At 45.9% G+C, this 24,767-nt stretch overlaps 1 protein-coding gene across 1 annotated transcript in view; it reads left to right on the top strand.

Moving 5' to 3' along the window:
• Positions 1 to 8,731: 8,731 nt before the first annotated feature.
• Positions 8,732 to 24,767, top strand: part of ANK2 (ankyrin 2) — a 696,877-nt gene continuing 680,841 nt past the window's right edge. Inside the window, exon 1 of the mRNA XM_088448313.1 lies at positions 8,732 to 8,996. Within this exon, the coding sequence (XP_088304439.1) occupies positions 8,922 to 8,996 (75 nt within the window). The 5' untranslated portion in view covers positions 8,732 to 8,921. The remainder of the gene's footprint in view (positions 8,997 to 24,767) is intronic.

Below are 24,767 nucleotides of genomic sequence, written 5' to 3'. Positions count from 1 at the left end.
TGACTAGCTAACTAGGGTCAGAGAGCCTGGTTATGTACCCGAACAGAGATAAGCAATACAATAGGCATGAGCTGGCATCTTCACATTGGTTCTTCTTCTTTGGTCTTCTGTTACGACATAGTTCATTGGTCTGTTTGTACTTGAGAAGTTCAGCCTCCCAGTGGCTCTTTGTGTACTTTTTCCTGCCGCATAACTAAGCAATGAACACTTCATACATTGTACATTCTATCACCTAATTCCCTATAGTTCATAACTTGCAGATGCTTGTAGCGATTTCCCCACCGATAGAACCGGAGATCTGCAAATACACAGCGGATCAGAATGGCACCAAACATGATCTACTTATTATATACTAAACCATAAATATCATATAACATACACTTCACAGTATTGCAAATATAAATAAAACTTTGGGTAATAACCTTTATTACTGCGGAACCTTTTCATGTAATTGTGTGTATATTTGCACACATTGTGAATACACATGCGATTGTCTATGTGCATGCATGTATTTATCATGAATTTAATATATATATATATATATATATATTTCTCTGCTTTACTTGGTTTTGATATTACTGGGCTTACAACAATGACAGGTGTCTTGCAGATCTTGATTTTAAACAGATTTTGTCTTAACCAATCATCCGGCTTCGACACATAGTAAAGAAGTTTCATGATTAGGGGACTCTACAACGGGTGTGATATGTATTACCACCGGCCACATGGCCGAAGGTTCAATTCCCGACAGCGGCTGCCCGACAAAGGAGGAAATCCAGATCGTCCTAAAGGTAAGTATTTACTAACCTAACCCCCCTAACCCTCCTTAGGGGTGCCTAACCCTAACCACCCCCCGGTGCCTAACCCTAACCACCCCTCTAAGTGCCTAAACCTAACCCCCCGCTTCCCCGGGGGGGTGCCTAACCCTAACGTCCCCCTGGGGGTGCCTAACCCTAACCCTCCCTTCCCCTAGCCCACAGGTTCTCAAACTCGGTCCTCAGGACCCCAAACAGTGCATGTTTTCCATGTCTCCACACTGAATGAAGTGAAATAATTAGCTCCACCTGTGAGCCTTTTAAAATGTGTCAGTGAATAATGATTACACCTGTGCACAAGCTGGGTGACCTGCAAAACGTGAACTGTGTGGGGTCCTGAGGACCAAGTTTGAGAACCACTGCCCTAGCCTAACTATAACCTCCCGGGGGGTGCCTATCCCTAAGTCCCCCCCGGGAGCCCTAAATCTAACCCTCCCCCCCAGCGGCTGTCCGCTGCGGTGCCCAGCATCCGCTCAATCGGGATGCCGGGTGCCGATCTCCCGACGTCGGGCAAATGACAGGCGTCTAGATTTAGATGCCGGTCATTCGTCCCTAGTCGGGATAAAGCAGTCTGGAAGCCGGCGGTCGGCATTTAGACCATCGACTTCCAGACTACATCCCTCTACAACTTGCCGCAGCATTCCCATTGTATATTCCAAATGGTGTCAACTCCCAGCCAGATTTCATTGACAATTTCCTGCCACAAATCACTGAGTAAAGAGCTCTTTCACTGAATGCAGATATAATTGAAGAGTTCTTAGTAGCCATCAAGGAACTTAAATCTGCGGTAGCATCAGGCCCCGACAGGCTAACGCAGCACTATAAAAAAAAATTGCAGTCTTTAGTGCCATTTCTGAAAGTTTTTTTTTATTTTACAAAATCATTGACAGGGCCTTTTATGACCTAGTGTCCATGTTGACTGAGATTGTTGTATTACCAAAGCCTCACCGAGACTTGTGCAACAACTATCCCTGCTATATGTTGTTATTAAAATTTTTGCTACGGTACTATCGAACAGGATTGGACCTCTGCTTCCTAAACCAATCCATCCATACCAACTAGGGTTTATAGCTGGCCATCAGGCTCTGGACAATACCCAACGGACCATGGACCTCATACACTCTATGCATCCTGGCCATTTATGTTTTTGGTCTTGAGATCAATGGGTTTTGGAGGAAACTAGTGTCACAGCCCTATATAGCAATCCAAGAGCTTTCATGCTGACCAACGGGATAGCCTTCTCATCCTTCTGTCTCACAAACGGCACGCAGTAGGGATGTCCTTTATCCCTTTGATTTTTGCGCTACTCATTGAATACTTGGATCAAAGTAGGCAGTGAAGAACAAAAGTTATATGCAGATTACGTCGTCAGATTTCCCATTTACTCAAACAGATTGGTGAATGTGGCAGTCGTTCTGGGTACAAGATCAACGCGCAGAACACAGAGGTATTAGACATGTCAGGTAAACTCAAATCAAAGATAGGACAGAGCTATCCCTTCAGGTTGCATTGGCAGCACACTGAGTATCTAAGAGTTACCAAGAATTACCATCAGCTGTTTCAGACTAACTTGCCTAAATTACTAGCACAAATGAAAGCAGACATTGAAGTCTGTAGTGGCTGTTATATCTCATGGATTAGCTGGATCAAAGCCATCAAGATGAACATCTTGCCACGGTTGTTATATCTGTTTCAAACTCTCAAATTGGGTTCCCCCGATACGTTTTTAAAATGTTTTAAATATTTACAACATACCACCTCTCGATTCATATGGGTGAAGAAGCGCCCCAGAGTGGGACGTGCAATTTACAGAGGCCTACACAAGGAGGAGGTTTAGATGTCTCCAACATTGAATTTTATTTTACAGCAGCAAGGCTCGCTCAGTGGGCCTGATTCAGAGATGGACAGTATTGCAGAGCTGCACAGAGGTGGCCATGCAATACTGTCCAATAAAATGTAAATGCAGCAGGAGGTGTCTATAGGATATAGACATATCCTGCATTGCATTTGTGATATTAGTGCAGTGTCCGTAGATGCTGCTTCAGATCACCATAGCAACCATCACAACCGACCTAGAGGGGACGGTTAGGGTTAGGCACTAGGAGGAGGGTTAGGCTATGGTTAGCTTTAGGCACTTGGGGAGGGTTAGGATTAGACTTGAAATAAAAAAAAATGTGTTGACCATTTTTTTGTGTCAACCATAAGCGTGTCGACCATTTATACCTGTCGACCTTTTTACACTGTCAATCTTTTGACAGTCGATCTTTTGTATCTGCCGACCATTTGGTTTCGTATACATTGTTGACCTTTTCTCTGTTAATCTTTTATACCACACCCGGTTGCTCCTCTAGCCAGGTTGTGTAAGCCAAAGCTTAACTCAACCTGGCCAGTGCCTGATCACATGTGATGCCAGCAAATCTGCGTCCACCAGCGCAGAACCTGGCCTCGTCCCTCCCAGAAAACAGAGACGACATGCCCCAGTTTCCAGGAATGGTGACCAACCACGCCCCTGCTCCTCCGCCCAAATGCCGCAGCATGTCATCCATGTTGCAGCTAAGGGGGGACTCTGAGCGAGATCGCAGGACCCATTCTGCACATGTGCAGAATGGGTCCTGCACCTGCGCAGACTCCTAAACACCGGAGATGTACAGTATGCTAACCATCAGATTAGAGTACATCTCTGAATCAAGCCCAGTGTGTTGAGCCTGCCAAAATCTGATAGAGTACGGACTGCCAGGTGCGATAATGGTAGCGTTGACCTCCTTTCTGCTGTAGCTCCTCTGGTTGGCACATCCTAAACACTCCACACACCATCCTGTTATAGCCCATACGCTGGCTATCTGGGACTTTGCTAACCGTCGATACAAGCTACCCACCACCACCACAACCACCAAGAGAGAAAAAATCTACCTTTAACAACTCTGACTTTAAGCCTGAGCATAACCCGGCTGTGTTTGGCCCCTGGGTAGATAAGGGGGTCAGAGTATTGAATGAATGACCTTACCAGTGGTAAGATAAATCCCACATTTGTGAACATATAGAAAAAAAAAATTCTATTTCTTCTAAGAATTTTTTCCAATACAGGTTGAGTCTCCCATATCCAAATATTCCAAAATACGGAATATTCCGAAATACGGAGTATTTTTTAGCATGACTGAGATAGTGAAATGTTTGCTTTTTGATGGTTCAATGTACACAAACTTTGTTTAAGGAACAGAATTATTGAAAATATTGTATAAAGTTACCTGCAGGCTGTGTGTATAAGGTGTATATAAAACATAAATGCATTCTGTGTTTAGATTTGAGTCCCATTCCCAAGATATTTCATTATGGTATGCAATTATTCCAAATACGGAATATTCCGATATCCAAAATACCCCTGGTCCCAAGCATTTTGGATATGGGAGACTCAACCTGTACTTTCATTCTACAATTACAAATTGACTGACTGACAGACCTTTGACTGTCAGTCTATGGTTCTAAGGGGCGCCAATGAAGTCCCTGGTCTTCGAATTTTATGCAGAACCATAGCAGCTGCACCCAGGGCTGCCACCACAAATGGTGGGGCCCGGGACTGACAAAATAGGCAGCCCCCCCATTCCCCCCACCACTTCACTTTCTACCCCCTCCCTCCAGTCTCTGCCCAGCTTGTTTTTCCCCCACTTCACTCCGCCCTCCCCCGATTACTAGATCCAGTCTCTGCCCGCTGTGCACAGCTTTTTCCCACTTACCTTATTTGCTTGAAGAAGGCTTCAGCTTCTTCGCTGCTTCTTCCCCAGCACTGCAGATGCTGCTCCAGCTCCTCTCGATCCGCGGCTCCTCCGACCTCAGGCTCTCCCTCCAGCGACATGTCACACATGCCGACTTCAAAGCAGCAACTCTATTGACCATAGAGGGCCGGCGGGTGTCTGTCATGTAGGTTGGTGGAGAAGCGTCCCAAGCAGGCCCGCTGCCTCTTCCATTTATGGGGACCGGGTCAGCGGCCAGTAGCAGTGCCAAGGTCCGGGCCCTGGACTCCAGGAGGGACCCAGCGATTGGTTTGTACTTTATCTCTCTCCACTTTATCACTATCAAAGGCTTAATACATCTCCCCCTAGATCCCTAGTCAACTTTGTAGTGGGCTTAAATATATCTTTTAGTCCTAAATACTTCCTCTTACCACTAGGTGTCCCAGATACAACACACCATCAACATAAACTGGTTAGGCACATTATGAGCTGCTATGCAGGGCCGTTTCTAAGGATGGGCAAGCCATGCAATTGCACGGGCGCACAAAGCCCTGTGATTGCACGGCTCGCTACCCCACACTAGTGTGTCGAGTGATCAGTTGGGTCATCGCGGCCTTTACTGTACTGTGGACCCAGGGCTGGGCAGCGCTGGGCTTCTTGGAGGCTCAGGTGCACTCAGCCATGACCTATGGAGATGCAGCGTGCGTGACCTATGATGTCACGTTGCATCTGCATGTGTAATAGCTCGCCCGCCAGCCAGCCAGTCCACCCGCATGCTGCAGCTCTATACTGTGTGCTGGCTGTGCTCAGTTCCAGCTGGTGAGGTGCATCTTAGCTACTGACAGGCAAGTGTAATTTTTTTTTTTACTATGGGAACCAATGTTATTTTTTGTTCTTTGGGGGCCAGCCAATGTTATTTTTTGTTCTGTGGGGAGGTATGTTATTATTTGCTCTGTGGGGAGCATTTTTTTTTTCTGTGGGGAGCAATGTTATTTTTTTCCATGGAGTCAAATGTATGAGCATTTTATTCCTGTGGAGGCCAGTGTGTGTTTTTTTCCCATGGAGGGATTGGTGGGACTGATGGGGTACTTTAGAAATTTTAAAATCTTGTTACTGTGTGGCATAATGTGTAAAGGCATTACTGTGTGTGGCATAATATGGTGTAAGGGGCATTGCTAGTAAAATGATGAGCCTTATGACTCACAGTTTGATTGGAATTGTGTATGAAATGGCTTAATTGACTGGGTGATGTTATCCATACATTATCTAATGAACATTAGAAGTGTAAGGCTCATGCTGAACAGGAAAGTAGCAGTTTGCTTTGTTGTCCCTAATCCTATGGTGATGTTAATGTAATTTATTTATAAGTCATAAGGTAGTCTTTTCCTTTGAGGCCATGCCCCTTATTGTGAGACCACGCCCCTTATTGTGAGGCCACACACCCTTTTTGGGTAGTGCACAAGGTTGCCATTTTATGCTCATTTGGGGAGGGGGCACATCTGACTGTTCGCACTGGAAGCCATATCGTCTAGAAACTGCCCTGCTTCCATGTGTCGGTTGCCAGTGTACTGGAAACAAACAGGTCTACAAGACATTGTTGCTAAAGTATGGTAAACATACACAATAGAATACATGACTAGTATCCTGAATGGATTCTCCAAGGCTTTCTTTAAAATGTGGACCTCTCATTTCAACAACCCTTCAGCGTCCTTTCAATTGAATCTTCCATGCCACGGATCTGGTACAGTCACATATAAATTAATAGACGTTTGACACTCATGGAGACTTGAGGCAGGTGCGCTGGGCTAATTATCCCCACTTCCTTATCCTTTTGTTCTCCTCTCTATATTCTCACTTATATTCTTTCTTTAAAGACTGCAACTTTTCTTTATTTCATAAAATGCGAAAATTACTAGACTCTTTCACATGATTTTTTCCACAGCGATCAGGTGCTACATGTTATTTTGCAGACTTTACAGTTTTATTTTAGTGTATCATATTATTAACATTCCATGGGGGAATTCAATTAGGGCCGTTAACTTAATGGGGGTGAAAAAGTTAGGCAGCCTCAGGCTTTATCTTCTGAGGCTGTTTCACCCGTTCCTCTTTTTAATGTCCGTTTAAAAAAGGCGTTAAATGCAGTTAAAGACCATTAACTCATAGAGTCCGTGATAAATTCAGACTTGTGGGATTGAATAGATGTGAGATTGTCAATGGTTAGTGAAATTGAAGGAAGCGAGGGGACCAAGGAGAATGGGAAGGTAATAAGCTCAGTTTTAGACATTTTGGGGCCTATTCATCATAACTAAACTTTCCCTGGATGTAATTAGGTTTAGAACTCGCATGGAGTTCTACCTAATTACCAGAGGAATTCATCATTCCTTCTCCCTATAACTATCTATTCCGAAAAGCTGTCATTTTTGCAATGACAGCTTTTCAGGAAATAGATAGTTATCCCTGTCTACACTAACTTACAGCAGCTGGAAACAGTGCTGCGCATGTGCTGTTAAATTTGTTAACCCAGCGCATGCGCAGCACTGCCTACACATGCGGTAAGTTTGTGTCTCCCCCCCCCTCCGCTCACCTGCCCCCCCTCTCAGCACTTACCTGTTCGCACAGCAGCCTCCGGCTCCGTCCTGCTGGTCTGTCACATGGTCTCCCAGCAGACCACAGTACAGATTAGAAAAAAAAAGGTTTTTTTTTTCTAATCTTTATTGTGTTCTGCTGGGAGAACACAGTGTGCGACCAGCCTCCGGAGCCAGAGGACGCACCAGACCGCCAGAGGAAGGCGCCGGGGGACCTGTCCAGCTGGAAGCAGGTAAGTGTCACCTGCTATTTGCCACCTCACAGTGGCGGATAGTAACTCCATCAAATTCCAAAAATACATAATTTTCGGAATTTGATGAATACCGTAATTTCCACATCCCCATACTAATATATGGGGAGTGTGGAAATTAACGCAGGGGGACATAGCAAGGAGATATCAGTGATATCTCCTGTGATAAATGTGTTCATGAATACTAAAATAACGTTATTTAAGGAAAATGTCCTTAAAAACGTTAATTTAGTGTTGATGAATAGGCCCCTTTATATCTATGCTTAGGAAAACGCTGGGACATCCAGGAGGACATAGCAGAGAGAGCTAGAAACATGAGAGAAGAGAGGTTGATCTGAGTATCATCTGCAAAGACATGATATTGGAGACCAAAAGAGCTGATGAACTCACCTATGGAGGATGTGTAAAGAGAGAATAGAAAGAGAACAAGACAGAACATTGGGAGAAACAAACTAGTATTGGAAGAGGGGGAAAAGTGGAGTCATCAAAAGAGAGAGGAGCCCGCCAGAGGTAAGATCACACCCAGGATAGGGCAGTGTCACGCATACCAAGGGTGTGAAGAATTTGTAGGAGAGGGGTTGTCTAAGGTGTTAAAAATGGAACATAAGCAGAGAGAAGTGGCCCTTGGATTTGGCAGCAAGGTTGTCATCACTGTCTTAAGTGAGAGCAGATTGGAGAGAATGAAGGCCAGATTGAAGGGGTCCAGCGGGGAGTGTGGGGGGAAGGAACCTGGCAAGGCGTATATAAAGACATGATAATAATGTTACACAAAATTTTCTCCAAATAAAAGTTGTAGCAGCATAATACTTGAAAAATAGTATTGGAGACAGGAGGAAAGACATTGACAAGACTCCATTGGCTCATACCATTGGTTCTGTGCATACAAGCATGCTCCATTCTACAGAATTTTTATTGACCTATATGTTTCCTCTCTGACGGATGCCAATGTTATTTTTACAGTGTTTCTCACATTTACTGACAGCGGGTATCCCTGCCAGTGCGAGACAGTCCTGGGAGCAGTCCATGAGCTCATCAGCAGCCCAGCCTCCACCTCAGCCAGTGTGTGTATGTCAGATTCCCGGCTCTGAGTGCTGCTTCTATAATAATCTCCACCACACTAGCAGCAGCAGAACTCTCCCCCCGTGCTGCACACACATGCTCTGCAGACTGTCAGGCGCTGAGTGCAGCTCTCTCTGCAGCTCCCTGTGCTGCTGACTTCTACTGGATGTAAGAAGGGTCACTGCTGCTCCTGTGTTACCCCACACTGTGTGCAGCCCGCAGTCACTGCGGGTGATTGTGTCCTCTGTGTCACGTCCTGTAGGACACCTGATCCAACAGAAGCAGCCCCACTGTTGGTGCTGTGCGGGTCTCCTGGTGGCAGACAAACATTGCAGGAGGGAACCAGCGAGACATTGCCCATGCAACAATCCTCTGAGGAAGGTGTTTGACTGGAACTGAGGATCATCTGCAAAAGAGTCTACTGCAATCTAAGGTGCTGCTGAGTGCAAGGAAGGAGGGGACAGGAGCCCCGGCTGCGGAAAGATGGCCTCTCCCACCTCTGCCCCCTCTACACCAGGGGGTAGCATGTCTCCCCCTTTGCCTCCAAAGATACGCCAGGTGAGTGCTTACCAGTGGCGCTGCCGTGCAATCAGAGCACAATTGCAGTGCCATCTCTTCCCACCTGTGCCTGTGCACATAATAATGCCATATTACATGTGAATGTACAATAGGAGTCGGCTAGATATGATGCATATGACCGCTAGGTGTAATCTTATACCTATAAAGATGACATTTGGGACCAGCCCTGCATTCTTCCCTCCCAGACATAGGCATCTTCCCATCATTCAGTGACGTCACCTACTCGCCTGATATCATCATTATTACAATAACACTGGAACTGACACTTGCTGTATGAAGCATAGTTCTAATGCCTGGTAATAATAACATAAGTCTATTACCACTTTCTCCTATGAGAGGTACACAGGTGCCCATACCTTCCTAATTCTAAAGATGGGTGCAAAGCAATAAATGTATACTATTATTAAAAAAGAACAATGCATAGAATGTTCAGTGATACTACTACATACTGGTCTTGGTCTGGTATCCTGCCATGAATGTAATCACCTTTTTAAAAACACAAACCTACCAACCACACCCGCTAACATTTAGAAAGAGGACAGATATATAATACTATCATCTAGTCACAAATAACAAATCCATTCATAATTTTGGTTGCTAAATGGTGAAGCCGAGGCTTATGCTTTTATGACACAGCCATTTAGTGGAGCAGCAGGTGACATCACCACCCATGACACTGCAGCTTATAAACAGCTCTTGTAGGGGCCCATGTATCAATAATCACATACTCAATGCAATCAGGGCACGATATCAGTGGCCAAAATCGTATTCCAGTACCTCCAGAATGTACCAAATAGTACATGTACGGACAGGGGCTCTGAAAGGAGCCCATCCCCTGCAATTTGCTTCTAGTGAAGTGACTGCATCAGTGGTTTTCACTCACCTATTGGGACTCCTGTCACGTACGATCGGAAGGGGGGGTCCGAAATGTAGCCTATAGGCTACTGCGCCTAACACCATCTTCAGATGCCGAGGGCAAGCCGCAATACAGAGCTTGGTAAATCTGACAGTTTCGCAACCCTCATAAAAACCTATGGGAGTTGGGGCAGCTGTTGGAAATGGAGGGAACGCAGCAGATAGAGATAGAGATATAGTACATCTGGGGGATACTTCACATATGCGTTACTCCCCGAAAAAAAAGGGTGTTTTCGGGGAATATACAGCAAATATTTAATGATAAATAGGGCCAAATCGAGAATTTTCATACTCAATTCTTTTATTCTTGTTGGCTCAATTATAATACATACACAGGCTATTTAAAAATGAATGTTATTTGCACATCAGCATAATAATAAAAAGAAAAACCTTATTTTTTTTATCTCTTTATATTAACAAAACAAAACCCATTGTGCTTTGTTTTACCTGAACTGACTATTTTATCGTACTGTGCACACAGAAAGACTACATCTGCCATATACACATATTTAGCCCCATACACAGCAAAGTAGCAACACTGCAGGCTCATCTCCACTTCTCTCAATTTAAGTACAGATTATTAAGGGCTATAAACCTTCTATTGGATGGAGTGTGTCATGTGTGTGAATCAGTTACCAACCAACTTAATGTATAATAATAAAATAAAGACACAGAGACTTAGATTTGGCAGAAAAAAATGTTATCTATTTATTAAATGAAATATATATTTAAGTAAAGTATGGTAGCAAAAAAAGGTCAGCCAGTAATCAGCCAATCTACAATGCCCAATCACAACCTAAAACAAGCATTGCAGACGCATTTTGCACAAAGGGCCTGATTCAGCACGCAAGTGCACTGCTGATCGCATATTCTCAATTATCGGGAATCTGCGGGTGCACAGGACCCATTCTGCAAACGGGTCAAATGCCTCTGTCTGATTGACAGGCAGAGATATTTAAGGGGCGGTGTGGGGGTGGCTGGCATTCTGCCCGGCGCCGTCCACCTTCGCGACCATCGACCAGCGATGGTCGCGATGGTGATCCCTCCGTCGTAGTGCTGGGATCGCAAATGCAGCAGGGGGTGTCATACACCTTGTGCTGCATTTGCATAATAGCAAGGACGTAATTGCAAAGCTGCCTTGCTGAATCAGGCCCAAGGTGCACAAACACAATTATAAAACCCCTATAGGCACCGAAGGTATCCACTCAACCTTCTAACTTGACTGCCCATCTGTTTGGGTGTTATACTGCCCCCTGTTAAAGTGGTACAGCCAACTACCAGTCAATGAAGAGAGCCTACCTCAACTAAACAATTGCACCTGTACTGGTGACCTTATGTTCTTTACCACCGCAGAATAGCCAGCACTAACACACCAAACTAAATTGCACAAAGGAAACAGAGGGTGGGATGACTGGAAACAGGCTTTTTCCTATAGCCCAAGCCTCTTAAATAAACTCTCTACAAAATACAAAAAGTGAAAAAGGAGAAATCAATGATTTCCCAGTACTTTCCAGTATACTAAATATGAGATGTGAAATTTTAAGCTTTCCCCAGCTAAAATGCTGGAGAAGAGTCATTTTTAGTATAGTAAATGGACCCCTTTATCCCCTTTATTTTAAGCAGGTTTGGGTGCCTTAAGCAGAATGAAGTTGAGAACCTCTTCTGTAGGGGCTACAATGTCCACTTAATAAAATATTTAAGATCCATAGTAATGTGCAAAGCTATAGAGGGAGTGCCATTGTTATGGGGCCCAGAGGCTTAGAGGGCCAGGCTCCCCTGCACCCAGGTCATATTATTGTCTACATAGATTTTAGAAATTGCCTCCTAAGTAATTAGGTCTGGCCTGTTGTCTGAAAAAGGAGACTTGTTGGCTCTCATATAGGTGGTGGTCTCTATCTTCCCTCTCGATATAGCTCCACACTGATATTATCCATTTCCTACACTCGTGTGTCATCCTCACAGGCACAGCTGAGCTAATCAGTGAGTACTGTACTACTGAAGAGTAGGCTTGCCCTATGATTACAGCCTTTGTGAAGTGAGCTGGGAGATTAGAACTGTCCCGAAAGGGACAGTGTGCAGAAATTACGATCTCCACTCAAAGTGGAAGTTCTTGCATTAGGTGGATGGTGTATGTAGTTGATATTATATTGGTATGGGGTGGACGTGTAGTGAACATTATAATGTACTTGGAGCACTGTAATGTGGAAATCTGAACTGGGGGCATTGTAATGTGGCATATGAACAAGAGTTTTATAATGTGGCATGTGAATTGTGGGTGCTGTGTGGCAAAATGTGAACTGGGGGTACTGTGTGGCATAATGTGAACTGGGGAATCAGTGTGGCATAATGTGAACTGGGGTGCACTGTGTGGCATAATGTGAACTGGCAGCACTACAGTGTGGCATACTATGAATTAGGGCATTGCAATGTGGCATAATATGTACTGGGGTCACTGTTATAATATAACTAGGGGCACTGTGTGGTATATTGTGAACTGGGGGCATTGTGTGGCATAATGTGAACTTGAAGCTCTACAATGAGGCATATTCTGATTTGGGGGTAGTACAATGTAGCATATTGTGACCTGGAGGCACTACAATGTGGCATTTTGTGAACTAGGAGCCTGATTCTGCAAGGATCGCAGTCGCTAATACACACACAATCAGCTGATTGTTGCGTTCTGTGAATGCGTATGCATCGCAGTGTGTGAACTGGCTTTTGCAATCGGGACTGTGATCACAGAGGCTACACAGACCCCTCGCTGAGTGATTGACAGGAAATGCCATTTGTGAGTGGTGACGGCGGGGGTGGTCGGGCAAATGCAGGCATGCCAGTGCGTTTCAACGCCGTTACATGGGCGTGCATAAATTATCCACTGCGATACCATACGCAGTCTGAAATTAGCAATTCCTGAGTGAGGTCTGACCTGCCTTAACTGTGTGTAGGGGTCCGATGTTATCGATTATTTTGCTATGTTGCTAACGTATACGGATGTGGGTGATAGGCTGCGATTTTAATGCGAATGCAATTATTTGCATATCACTGCTGATATTAACAAATGCGTAGCGTGCGTATTAGCAGAATAGCGATCCTTGCTGAATCAGGCCCAAGGGCACTCCCATTTGACATAAATTGAACTAAGCATTACTATGGGGCATAATATGAACTAGGGTATTAGAATGGGGAATCCTTTTAACTAGGGCTTTTCTAAGGTTTCTGTAATGAACAGGGCATTACTATGGGGCATAAAGTAAACTGCTGCAGAGAAAAATGTCTCTCTAGAAACATTGTTTGGGTGGGCCCCTTCAAAATGTTGCTATGGGGCCCACAAATGTTGATATGCCCCTGCAAAGAAATAAAATTGTTGTCCATCAGTATTTTTTTATTAAAATTGTCAGGTTGCTGTAATGGGCCAATTCGCTGATCCCCAGACATTGGCTAAATCCATTAGTGACATCCAAAATGTTGGATTTCACTGATATGCCGATCACAATCAAAATAGGATTGTGATTAGCAAATCAGGGATTTTTAACATATAGAATTTTACCAATTCCCCGTTGAATCAGTGATCATTGCTGGCCGCCGGTCGTCTTTTCCAACCGGCGGATCATCTGTTCCCAGTAGATGTATGGGTCTCTTAAGAAAGCGCAAGAAGCAGTGGTCGAAGTGGGAATTTTGAAGTGTGGGTATGGCAAATGTAGAAGTTGCAGCAGTGGTGCAACCAGAAACAACGCGTCAGCAGTGATATGAGTCAAGGGCGTGCAGAAAAAAATTAGCATGGTCACGCATCACGAGGGGTGTGTCAGGCAGTGATTGATGGGGAGAGAGTGAATGGAAGAGGCAGAGGGTGATAGAGAGAGGCAAAGAGTAATGGGCAGAGGGTGCCGGGGTGAGGGTGATGGTGAGGCAAAAGGTGACAGGGAGAGGCAAAGAGTGATGGGCAGAGGGTGACAGGGAGAGGGTGACAGTGAAGGGCAGAGGGTGACGGAGAGAGGCAGAGGGTGGCAGTAAAGCAGAGGGTTTCAGGGAGAGGCAAAGAGTGAAGGGAAGAGGGTGACAGGGAGAAGCAGAGGGTGATCGAGAGGCAAAGAGTGATGGGCAGAGGGTGACGGAGAGGCCGAGGGTGAGGCAGAGGGTATCCAGGAGAGGCAAAGAATGATGGGCAGAGGGTGATGGCGAGACTGAGGGTGAGGCAGAGGGTATCCGGGAGAGGCAAAGTGATGGGCGGAGGGGGCTGGGGTGAGTGTGACAGTGAGGCAAAAGGTGACAGGGAGAGGCAAAGAGTGATGGCAGAGGGTTACAGAGAGACAGAGGGTATCAGGGAGGCAAAGAGTGAAGGGAAGAGGGTGACAGGGAGAAGCAGAGGGTGATGGAGAGTCTGAGGGTGACGGTGAGGCAAAAGGTGACAGGGAGAGGCAAAGAGTGATGGGCAGAGGGTGACAGAGCAGCTGAGGATGACGGTGAGGCAAAAGGTGACAGGGAGAGGCAAAGAGTGATGGGCAGAGGGTGACAGGGAGAGTCTGAGAGTGAAGGACAGATGGTGACAGAGAGGCAGAAGGTGACAGTGAGGCAGAGGGTATCAGGGAGAGGCAAAGAGTGATGGGCAGAGGGTGACAGTGAGGCAGAGGGTGACAGGGAGAGGTAAAGAGTGATGGGCAGAGGGTGACGGAGAGAGGCAGAAGGTGACGGTGAGGCAGAGGGTATCAGGGAGAGGCATAGAGTGATGGGCAGAGGGTGACAGGGAGAGGCTGAGGGTGATGGTAAGGCAAAGAGTGAAGGGAAGAGGGTGACAGGGAGAAGCAGAGGGTGACTATGAGGCAGAAGGTGACAGGAAGAGGTAAATAGTGATGGGCAGAGGGTGACAGGGAGAGGCTAAGGGTGATGGTAAGGCAAAGAGTGAAGGGAAGTGGGTGACAGGGAGAAGCAGAGGGTGACAGTGAGGCAGAAGGTGACAGGAAGAGGCAAATAGTGATGGGCAGAGGGTAACAGGGAGAGGCTGAGAGTGAAGGGCAGATGGTGACGGAGAGAGGCAGAAGGTGACGGTGAGGCGGAGGGTATCAGGGAGAGCATAGAGTGATGGGCAGAGGGTGACAGGGAGAGGCTGAGGGTGGCGGTGAGGCATAGGGTGACAGGGAGAGGTAAAGAGTGATGGGCAGAGGATGATGGTGAGGCAGAGGCAAAGAGTAATGGGCAGAGGGTGACAGGGAGAGGCTGAGAGTGAAGGGTAGAGGGTGACGGAGAGAGCCAGAAGGTGAGGCAGAGGGTGACAGGGAGAGACAAAGAGTGATGGGTAAAGGGAGATGGAGAGGCAAAGAGTGAATGAAGGACAGAGGGGGACTGATAGAGACAGAGAGTGAAGGTCTGTGGGTAGTAAATATAGGGCGCAGAATGACACACATGTCCAGTATACTGTGTAAGTGTGATACCCCTCGGGGGTATCACATAAGGAAGGCGTTAAGTGACAGAACAAGGCACTGTAAAACTGACAACATTTGTACCATTTGACACCATTTGCACTTACAGTGTAGAAGGTCAGCAGTGCTGTGGGGCAGAGTGTAGGCAGCAGCATCTGTCTGTGTGCAGCTGATGAATGCTTTTTTCCTGTGGCTGCGTGTGCCGGTGGGCAGGGGATAGGACAGCAGAGCACACACAAGAAGTTGAAGAGCTCTCCGGGACACCGGATGGAGGAGGCAGCGGATGATAACAGTGCAGGTGTCACCCGGTGAGGGACGCTGTGAGGGGCGTGGCCTTGTGGTCAATGGGGCGTGGCCACGCGGCCCAAACCCCATGCTACAGTATGTTTATTACTGGGGGTGGAGGAGGTGCGGGCTGTTTAGTGTGCCGGCTCCCTCACGGTGTCAGGAGCCGAGTGCTGCACTTAATACTACAGTGCAGCACTCTGCTCCTGTCACTGAGAGGGAGACGCCCTGGTGGGTCCGCACCCCCCTTGTGACGCGGCGATGCCACTGACTTGCAGTCCGGCCGGGTGGCAGAGAGATTGGCCACTGAGAGGACTCCAAGAGGTCCCCTCCTCCCGCCGGCAGCAGTCGCGAGCTCACCTCCCCTGCGGCGCTAGGCAGCGGCTGACAGTGCAGATGACAGTGGGATTGCTTCTGACAGTTTGCACTGAGCAAGGCAATCCCGGAGAGGTGGCAGCGCTGACAGCTGTCAGTCTGATGACTGTCAGTGCTGCGGATCATCAATGATGATCCGATCGTCAGGGAGGTCCCAGCAGGTTCCCTACTCCTGCATCCGGCAAAGTAACAAAAAAAAAAAAAAAAAGGTTAGTGCTTGAAGTGCCGGTATGTCATACCGTTACATACCGGCACACTTCGAGCACTGAATTCCAATCACTTTTTGGTCAGAATCTGCGATCTGTAAACCCCATACATTGCAGATTAGTTTTACACAATCATCTGCTAAACGCAGAATTGCCCCAGTTGATTGCTGATGTATGGGGGCCTTATCTCTATTGCCAAATCTGAATCAGGCCCTGTATCTGCATCTCATGTATTCTAGAATCAAAAAGCTATGTGGTACTTACTCCACTGTGTAGGCACTTTCATTACTTTCACATAAAACTTTTAACTTGGGTTATTGTCGGGGCAACCCGTGTCCAGTGTGAAAGTGTCAACCCGAGTTGTGCTATCCGTGAATCAGACCCTGGTAGGCACCATGATCGAACTCGGCACTGACTTGGGTAATGGTGAGTTGTGAAAGGCGTGACCCGGGTCATCTGACCCATGTCATACCTGAAATTAGGTAATTGACGGCTGTGGAGCAGTACTTTTTACGACTTCATCTTTATGAGCCTGAAATACGTCTATTTGTAATGACACACAAGTTTTGCAGGGCTGACATGGGTTCAGAGTGAACGGGATCTACCTGGGAATAACCAGGGTCCAAGATGCAGTGTGAAAGCGATCTGACCCGCTTGTGACACAGGTTGGAATCGTGTTCAAAAACCTGGGCCGGACCCAGCACTTTGGTGTGAAAGGGGTATAGATCTGCTGTTGAACAATTATCATAGCAGGGTCAGTTGCTGCAGTGAAGCATTTAATATTGTATATTGCCCTATAAATGTGCCTGTACAGCAACAGATTTATAATAACAAACCTCAATAATTTTGCACAAATATGATGTAATTCCTTTTTTTACATACTTTTCTTTATAACTCAGGCTCAGTGTATATACAGTCAGGTCCATAAATATTGGGACATTGACAGAATTTTCAGATTTTGGCCTCTGTTCACCACCACAATGGCTTTGAAAGGAAACAAACAAGATGTGCTTTAACTGCAGACTTTCAGATTTCATTTGAGGGTAATTACATCCAAATCGGGTGAACGGTGTAGGAATTACAACGGTTTCAATATGTGCCTCTCACTTTTTAAGGGGCCAAAAGTAATGGGACAAACTAAACAATCCGAAATCTAACTTTCACTTTTTAATACTTTGTTGCAAATCCTTTGCAGGCAATTACAGCCTGAAGTCTGGAACGCATAGACATCACCAGACGCTGGGTGCATAAATATTGTATATATTCACACACACACACATATATACATATATATATATATATCTATATATATATATATATATATATACAGGGCCGTAACTAGGGTAGTGCGAACTGTGCCATGGCACAGGGCACCGAAGAACAGGGGGAGCTCTTCAGGCCTGTCATTTTTCTGTTTATTATCATTCTCACTTGTAGCTTCCTCTTACTTCATCCCAAGCATCTCCTGGCCTCCCCTATCTCTTCGCTGTCCCTTCTCCATGAGGCTTTTTGGGGTGTGTTATGTCCCTATTTGAAAAATGGGGGGGGGGTTGCCAATGCTCTTTCTGCACAGGGCACCAAAAAGTCTAGTTACGGCTCTGTTATATATATATATCGTGCTATATATTATGTGTGAGAGAAATTGTACAATGTTAAACATGTTTCCAGCAAAACTACATTTCTGTAGTGGAAGACTGCTGACAAATATTTTTGGCATGTAGTTTGGAGATTGTAACAATTCTGCCAGTGTGTGAGTGCCAAGTTAGAAAGCAGTGAGGGAGTCACATGCATATACACTACAGCAATGTGTGAGAAGGAAGCGCCAACTGACAATAGGGCATGGCATTCCAGAATACAAATGCACTGGAACACAGGCTCTTCCAACAACACTTTTATAACTTTATTTAAAAGGGCCCTGTTTCCATGAATTAGCATACTTCAGTACTGTGTCACAAAGTATACGTCATGGTAGCTATCTAAACGTTGACTCTTGACGTTTTTTTTCTGTGAAACAATTGAGAAAAAGCTTCCTGAAAAGACTGCACTCTTTTTATGTGTGATTGATGTGAGATTCTTTATTCATAGACAAGTGTGGTTTTAAAAAAATATCAAACTGTAATGGTGCGTACACACTACACGATATGCTCCCTGAGCGATATCGTGTAGTGTGTCCCCGGCAGGCTGTGCTCAATGTCGTTCATGACATTGAGCACAGCCGCTGAACGATATCATTAACGATATTGTTCAGCGCCGGGCTCTCTCCCCCATTCCCCAACATGCAGCAACCTGACGAGGTCGTCAGATTGTGCTGCATGTTCAGGCGATGGACAATGTCGGAAATGACCAGCGGGAGTGCGCATCGCTGGTCTTTTCCGACATAAAAGTGCACGACTTGTGCACGATTACTGAGCGATTGCACGATTACGATGTCGTAATCGTGCAGCCGCTCAGTAATATCGACCAGTGTGTACCCACCATTAAGGTGCCCATACACGATGCGATTTTTACACTATTTGGCCATTTTCGATCGATTGGAACGACCAATCATGTAAAAAGTGCTGTGTCTGGGCATGATGCCGATGCGCGCCCCCACCGTCGTACATCGTCGTCGCAGATCAACTGAACCTGCGGGAAGATATCGACCTATCTTCCACGATTTGAATTACATCATCATGCACGATACAGATGCACGGACAGGATCAGTGACAGCAACTAGTCCTGGACTTTTAGTGACACAGTGCTGGTTGTGCTTAAGTACAGGGTACAAACGACGCAGGGGTCCCCCGTATTTTGCGCAACCAGCACTGGGCTCTGATCCGGTCCTGGTTTTGTAAATACAGGGGGAAAAATTTGAAAGTGTTGACATTTTTTTTTTTCGCTGTGGAACTGCAGGTCCCAGCAAGCCTCCCCAGCATGCTGGTATTTGGAGAACCACAAGTACCAGCATGCGGGGCATTACGGGCCCGCTGTTACCTGTAGTTCCATAGCAAAAGCAATATTAAAATAAACACAGGACACACACATCGTACAAAGTATACGTTTATTAAACATACATGCACTCACACATGTACACACACATGTACACATACTCACCTATGTATCCCTGAAGCCCCTCGCTGCCTCTTATCCATGTAGAAAATTCGTAGAGTACCTGTAAAAAAAATATCCATACTCACCTTCTCCTCTGCGAAGTTCGGGTCCTCTTCATTCCAAAGTAGGCATCCCCGGACTTGGCAAAATAAAAACACAAATTTTGCGGACCCATGGACTTTAGTACTGTCCTATGAGGACGGTACTTCCTGAATGAGAGCAGTTCAAAATCTCTCTCACATGTTGCTGATGGTCCTCTAGATTGGAAGAAAAAATTAAGATATCATCCAGATAGTCGACTACAGAGGTGTAAAGTAAGTCTCAGAAAATCTCGTTAACAAAATTTTGAAAAACTGCGGGAGTGTTACTGAGACCAAAGGGTATAACTAGATACTCGAAATGCCCGTCTCTAGTGTTGAATGCGGTCTTCCACTTATCTCCCGGGCAAATTCAGATGAGATTATATGCTCCCCTTTACCTGGTCAAATAGTTCGGTGATGAAGGATAAGGGGTATTGGTTCTTGATCGTAATATCGTTTAATCCACGATAATCTATGCCTGGTCGGACCCGGCTCCTGCAAGAGAGGTTAATGCACGGATAAAAGCCTTGGCCAAGTTTTCCTGGATATAATAGCCTTTGTTTCAGGTATTGAAAGTGGGTAAGTACGCCCATGTCAACTCTATGGGACAGTCCCAATTCTTATGGGGAGGTAAGATATCAGCTCCTGATTTGCAAAAAAGATCTTTAAATGAGGCATATTAAGAGGGCAGTTGAGAAGGGTCTGATACTTGAACTTTATTTAAAGACAGGAAGAATGACTCGAGTCCCCCAAAACAAAATTTGCATAGACATCCAATTCATTTGTGGACTATGTTTACTTAACCAAGGATAACTTTAAATAATTCTGTGGGAGGCTTTAGGAATAACTAAAAGTTCTAACAGCTCCACATGAAGATAACCAATACGAATTTGTAACGGAAGAGTTTGGTGAATGACGGGGTTCCATTAATGATATGACTGCCATCCACCGCAGAGAGGGAAATAGCATAGTTTAAGGACTGGAATTTGATACTTCTGTATTATTTCAGCCGAAATGAAATTCCCGGCCGCTCCGGAATGTAGAAGAGAGAGAATATTTTTAGAACCTTTAGTCAGATCTAGGGCAACAGAGATTGCAGATTCAGCTGAAGACCATGACATTACCTCCAACCTAGTGTCTCCATGGCTTGTTAGGAGCGATAGTTTCCCAGATGACGGGTACATGAGGCGACCAGATGACTGGTCTCTCAATAATATATGCAGAGATTTTCTCGGTGACGTTTCAGTCCTTCTTCGGGGGTGAGTCTGGCCCGATTAATATGCATAGGTTCATCAGTAACAGTCTCAGAAGGAACAGTCAGTGGAGGTAGTGGAGTAGGCCGAAACCTGAAGCGATCTGAATTATTATTGTCGTTCACGGTAGCGGAGACCCACCTTGTTACATAATGAAATAAAATCATCCAACTTGGGTGATAAATCACAAGTCGCAAGGTCGTCTTTAAAGTGATCAGAAAGACCACTCCAGAAAGCTGAGATCAGAGCCTCCTCGTTCCACTGCAACTCCGATGCCAGAGTTTGGAACTGGATGACGTATTGGCCTACCGTCCTGTTCCCCTGGCGAAGGCGCATGATTTATGTGGATGCTGTAGTCGCCCTCCCAGGCTCATAGAAGATTCTCAGAAAAGTTGACTGGAATTCTGCATCAGACAACAGGGATCAGCTCTTTCCCATAATGGTGAGACCCACTCTAGGGCTGGAGAGGAGTGACACAATATTAGCGACTTTCGTCTTGGGATTCTCACCGGATTCTCCTGCGGACCCGGCAATTTCTGACCGGTTTTGCTAGAAAAATTGTCAGTTAAGTGGTTAAATCAGAACCGTCTCGTCGAACTCAGCATGGTTGTTAGGTATGCATAGGAGTATACACTTGTGCTTTTTCTTTGATTCACAAAAAAATATATTATGTTTTAGTAATGTTTTGATTTTAATTAAAAAAAAAGTTATACTTTTGTTAATTTCTGAGCATGAGCCCCTCAAGATAGTCATGAGTCTACATTTGGCTTAATTTATATTTTTATTAGGCTTACATTTAATCTACATTACACTAATAAATATATCAGTAAACACTAATATTTGTGGTTAAATGATAATCAAGATCGTAAGTACACAAGCAAGGTAGACATCTAAATATTTTATATATATAATTTTATAGATCCGTCATATAAATAAACCAGTTATGTTAAATTAACTGTAACATTTTAATGGTTGTAATAAAAGTTTTTATAATAAACAGCAGCATATTAGATACCATATACTGCTCTGGTACAATTCAGCTTCTTTATTTTAGTTGTGGCTCAGTTTGGTTGTATTCATGTTACATACACTTTCAGGTATATCAATGTTATATAATATAAATCTGGGGTCAGGGAACTTTTTTACCTTTTACCCCAAAATATATTTAGATACGCCGACGTTACCCCCTTGATTTGAAAGGAAGGAAATCCTATAGTAGTGCCACCATATAATGCCCCTGTAGTAGTGCCCCCATAGTTATGCCCTTGTAGCAGTACCCCCATATAATGCCCCTGTAGTAGTGCCCCCATATAACGCTCCTGTAGCAGTGCCCCCATAATTATGCCCCTGTAGTAGTGCCATAGTTATGCCCCTGTAGTAGTGCCCTCATAGTTATGCCCCTGTAGCAGTGCCCTCATAGTTATGCCCCTGTAGTAGCGCCCTCATAGTTATGCCCCTGTAGCAGTGCCCCCATAGTTATGCCCCTGTAGCAGTGCCCCATAGTGTGCCCCCATAGTTATGCCCCTGTAGAAGTGCCCTCATAGTTATGCCCCTGTAGCAGTGCCCCCATAATTATGCCCCTGTAGCAGTGCCCCCAGTTATGCCCCTGTAGCAGTGCCCTCATAGTTATGTCCCTGTAGCAGTGCCCTCATAGTTATGCCCCTGTAGCAGTGCCCCCATAGTTATGCCCCTGTAGCAGTGCCCCCATAGTTATGCCCATGTAGTAGTGCCCCCATAGTTATGCCCCTGTAGCAGTGCCCTCATAGTTATGCCCCTGTAGCAGTGCCCCATAGTGTGCCCCCATAGTTATGCCCCTGTAGAAGTGCCCTCATAGTTATGCCCCTGTAGCAGTGCCCCCATAATTATGCCCCTGTAGCAGTGCCCCCAGTTATGCCCCTGTAGCAGTGCCCTCATAGTTATGTCCCTGTAGCAGTGCCCTCATAGTTATGCCCCTGTAGCAGTGCCCCCATAGTTATGCCCCTGTAGTAGTGCCCTCATAGTTATGCCCCTGTAGCAGTGCCCCCATAGTTATGCCCCTGTAGCAATGCCCCCATATTTATGCCCCTGTAGTAGTGCCCTCATAGTTATGCCCCTGTAGCAGTGCCCCCATAGTTATGCCCCTGTAGTAGTGCCCCCATAGTTATGTCCCTGTAGTGCCGCTTGTACAAAAAAAATAAAAAAAACACCTTAATCCCCGCTCCTGCATCCGCCACCGTCCTGTCCACCCGGCTGCTCCTCGGAACTATGGGAGAGACGTCATGACGTCTCTCCCATAGTGCGTATGGGGAGTGCCGGAAGCTGGAGTTCAGAAGAGAACTCCAGCCTCCGGCTAACGCGGCGTTGCAGGGAAGGAGCCGGGTGCCCGCTGGTAATATCTCAGCAGGCGTCCGGCTTAGAGCCTCCCTGCGGTGCCGGGCTGGAGGTCACTGGCGCCGGTGCAGCGGCGCAACCGGTTCATGTGCACCTCCAGCCCTGCATCCATTTCCCCCATGAATTTCAGTTTTACCCCATGTGGGGTAATTTACCCCTGTTCCCTGACCACTGATATAAATGTATGAATCTTGCATTGCTGCAGTTTTAAATTGTTAGTTTAAAGTGGCATCTAACTGATTTCCTACATAATGCTAATTGGGCTGTAGGTGGGTAGCCAAAACAAATATCTGTATCGTACAGAACAAACATTTATGTGGTGCCGAAGTGAACAGAACCTTCATTTATCTGCTGGTCTATGCTTTTGTAAACGTTGAAAATGTATCAGCTGGATACTCAACATGTCTTTGTCCCGGGTTTGCTGGAAGTGTGGGACTGTGCCACACTCTATTGATCATCCATTCTCCAAAATAGCATTTACTTTCTATAGTTCTGGTACTTAGGAACTGAGGGCCTGATTCAGACCCGCTCGCGAGCGCTATGCGCTCGCAAGCGGGTCGATGGTGGCCCAGTGCGCATGCGCACGACGGAGCCGGCTCCGTTGTGCGCATGCGCGAGACCCGGATAGTGACGGGCAAACCGTCACTCCGGGTCTCGTACCAAAGGGGTGGTGCTGTCGATGTTGAGTGACAGCACGCCCCCTTTGGTGAGCGGGCCGGGGGCGTGGCTGCCCAGACGGAGGCGTTTACATGGGAACGCCTACCGTCTGGGGCCGGCCCCACTGACATCACAAGTGATGTCAGTGGGAGTGCTTTCGGCTCTGTTAGAGCCAAAAGCACTCTTGGGCTTGCAAAAATGAGACCCTACCACAAGGGTCTCGTCGCAAGCCCGATGGTCGCGATGGTCTTCACCATCGCGACCATCATCGTGGCCGCTCGCTATAGCTGTGGGTGGTCACCCACAGCTATACGAGTGGCCAGGAGGCCGTTCTGCAAAACCAGAGGGCCGGCCCTGATTCAGAGCGAGCCCTCTGTCAGAGCGTCCGGCTCTGAATCATGCCCTGAGTATGCAGCACATTTCACAAAACTAATGTATTTCAACCAGAACACCATTTTAGCATAAACTGGTTTAATCGTTTATTAAATAGTTTTTAAAAACTTAAAATATACATTAGCAAGCTAGTTGATATACATGAATGGGTTTGATGGGTTTGGAAACTCTTAGGGGTATATTTACTAAAGGTCGATTTTTGTCAACTTTGGATTTTTGGTGTTTTTATAGGTGATTTTAAGTCGATTTTGCAAATCAGGGATTCTGTAAAGGCAAAATCGAATAAAAAAATCGACTATAAAACCGTATCTCGACCAAAATCGTCCATCGAAAAAAAAAAAGCACGACGTGGTGTCCCCCCCAAACCAATAACCAGCCCTGGTAATGTCCTGCCAAAGCATTAAACCATTAAGCCCGCTGCCCCCTGAAATTACTTAAGGTCATTCAAAATCATCTCCATTCTATATAATAGAGAAGCCATTTTATGGCAGCAGCAGCTCTCAGCCAATCAACAGCCACTGCCATCAGCCATTCGGTAGCCCCTGTCTTAGAAACTAGCCATTTATTGGCTGAGAGCGGCCACTGCCATGAAAATGGATTCTCCATTATAGTGAACGGAGACGACCACGAATTACCTTAAGTGATTTTGGGTGGCAGCTGGCACGGCCCGCTGCATGTCCGTTGGGTTTTGAATGTTTTTTTTCACCAAGAC

The sequence above is a fragment of the Taudactylus pleione genome, unplaced genomic scaffold (assembly GCF_031769625.1).
Source record: "Taudactylus pleione unplaced genomic scaffold, aTauple2 ptg000454l, whole genome shotgun sequence".
NCBI lineage: Eukaryota > Metazoa > Chordata > Amphibia > Anura > Myobatrachidae > Taudactylus > Taudactylus pleione.
The sequence above is the reverse complement of the archived record's forward strand: the minus strand, read 5'-3'. Positions and strand labels throughout refer to the sequence as shown.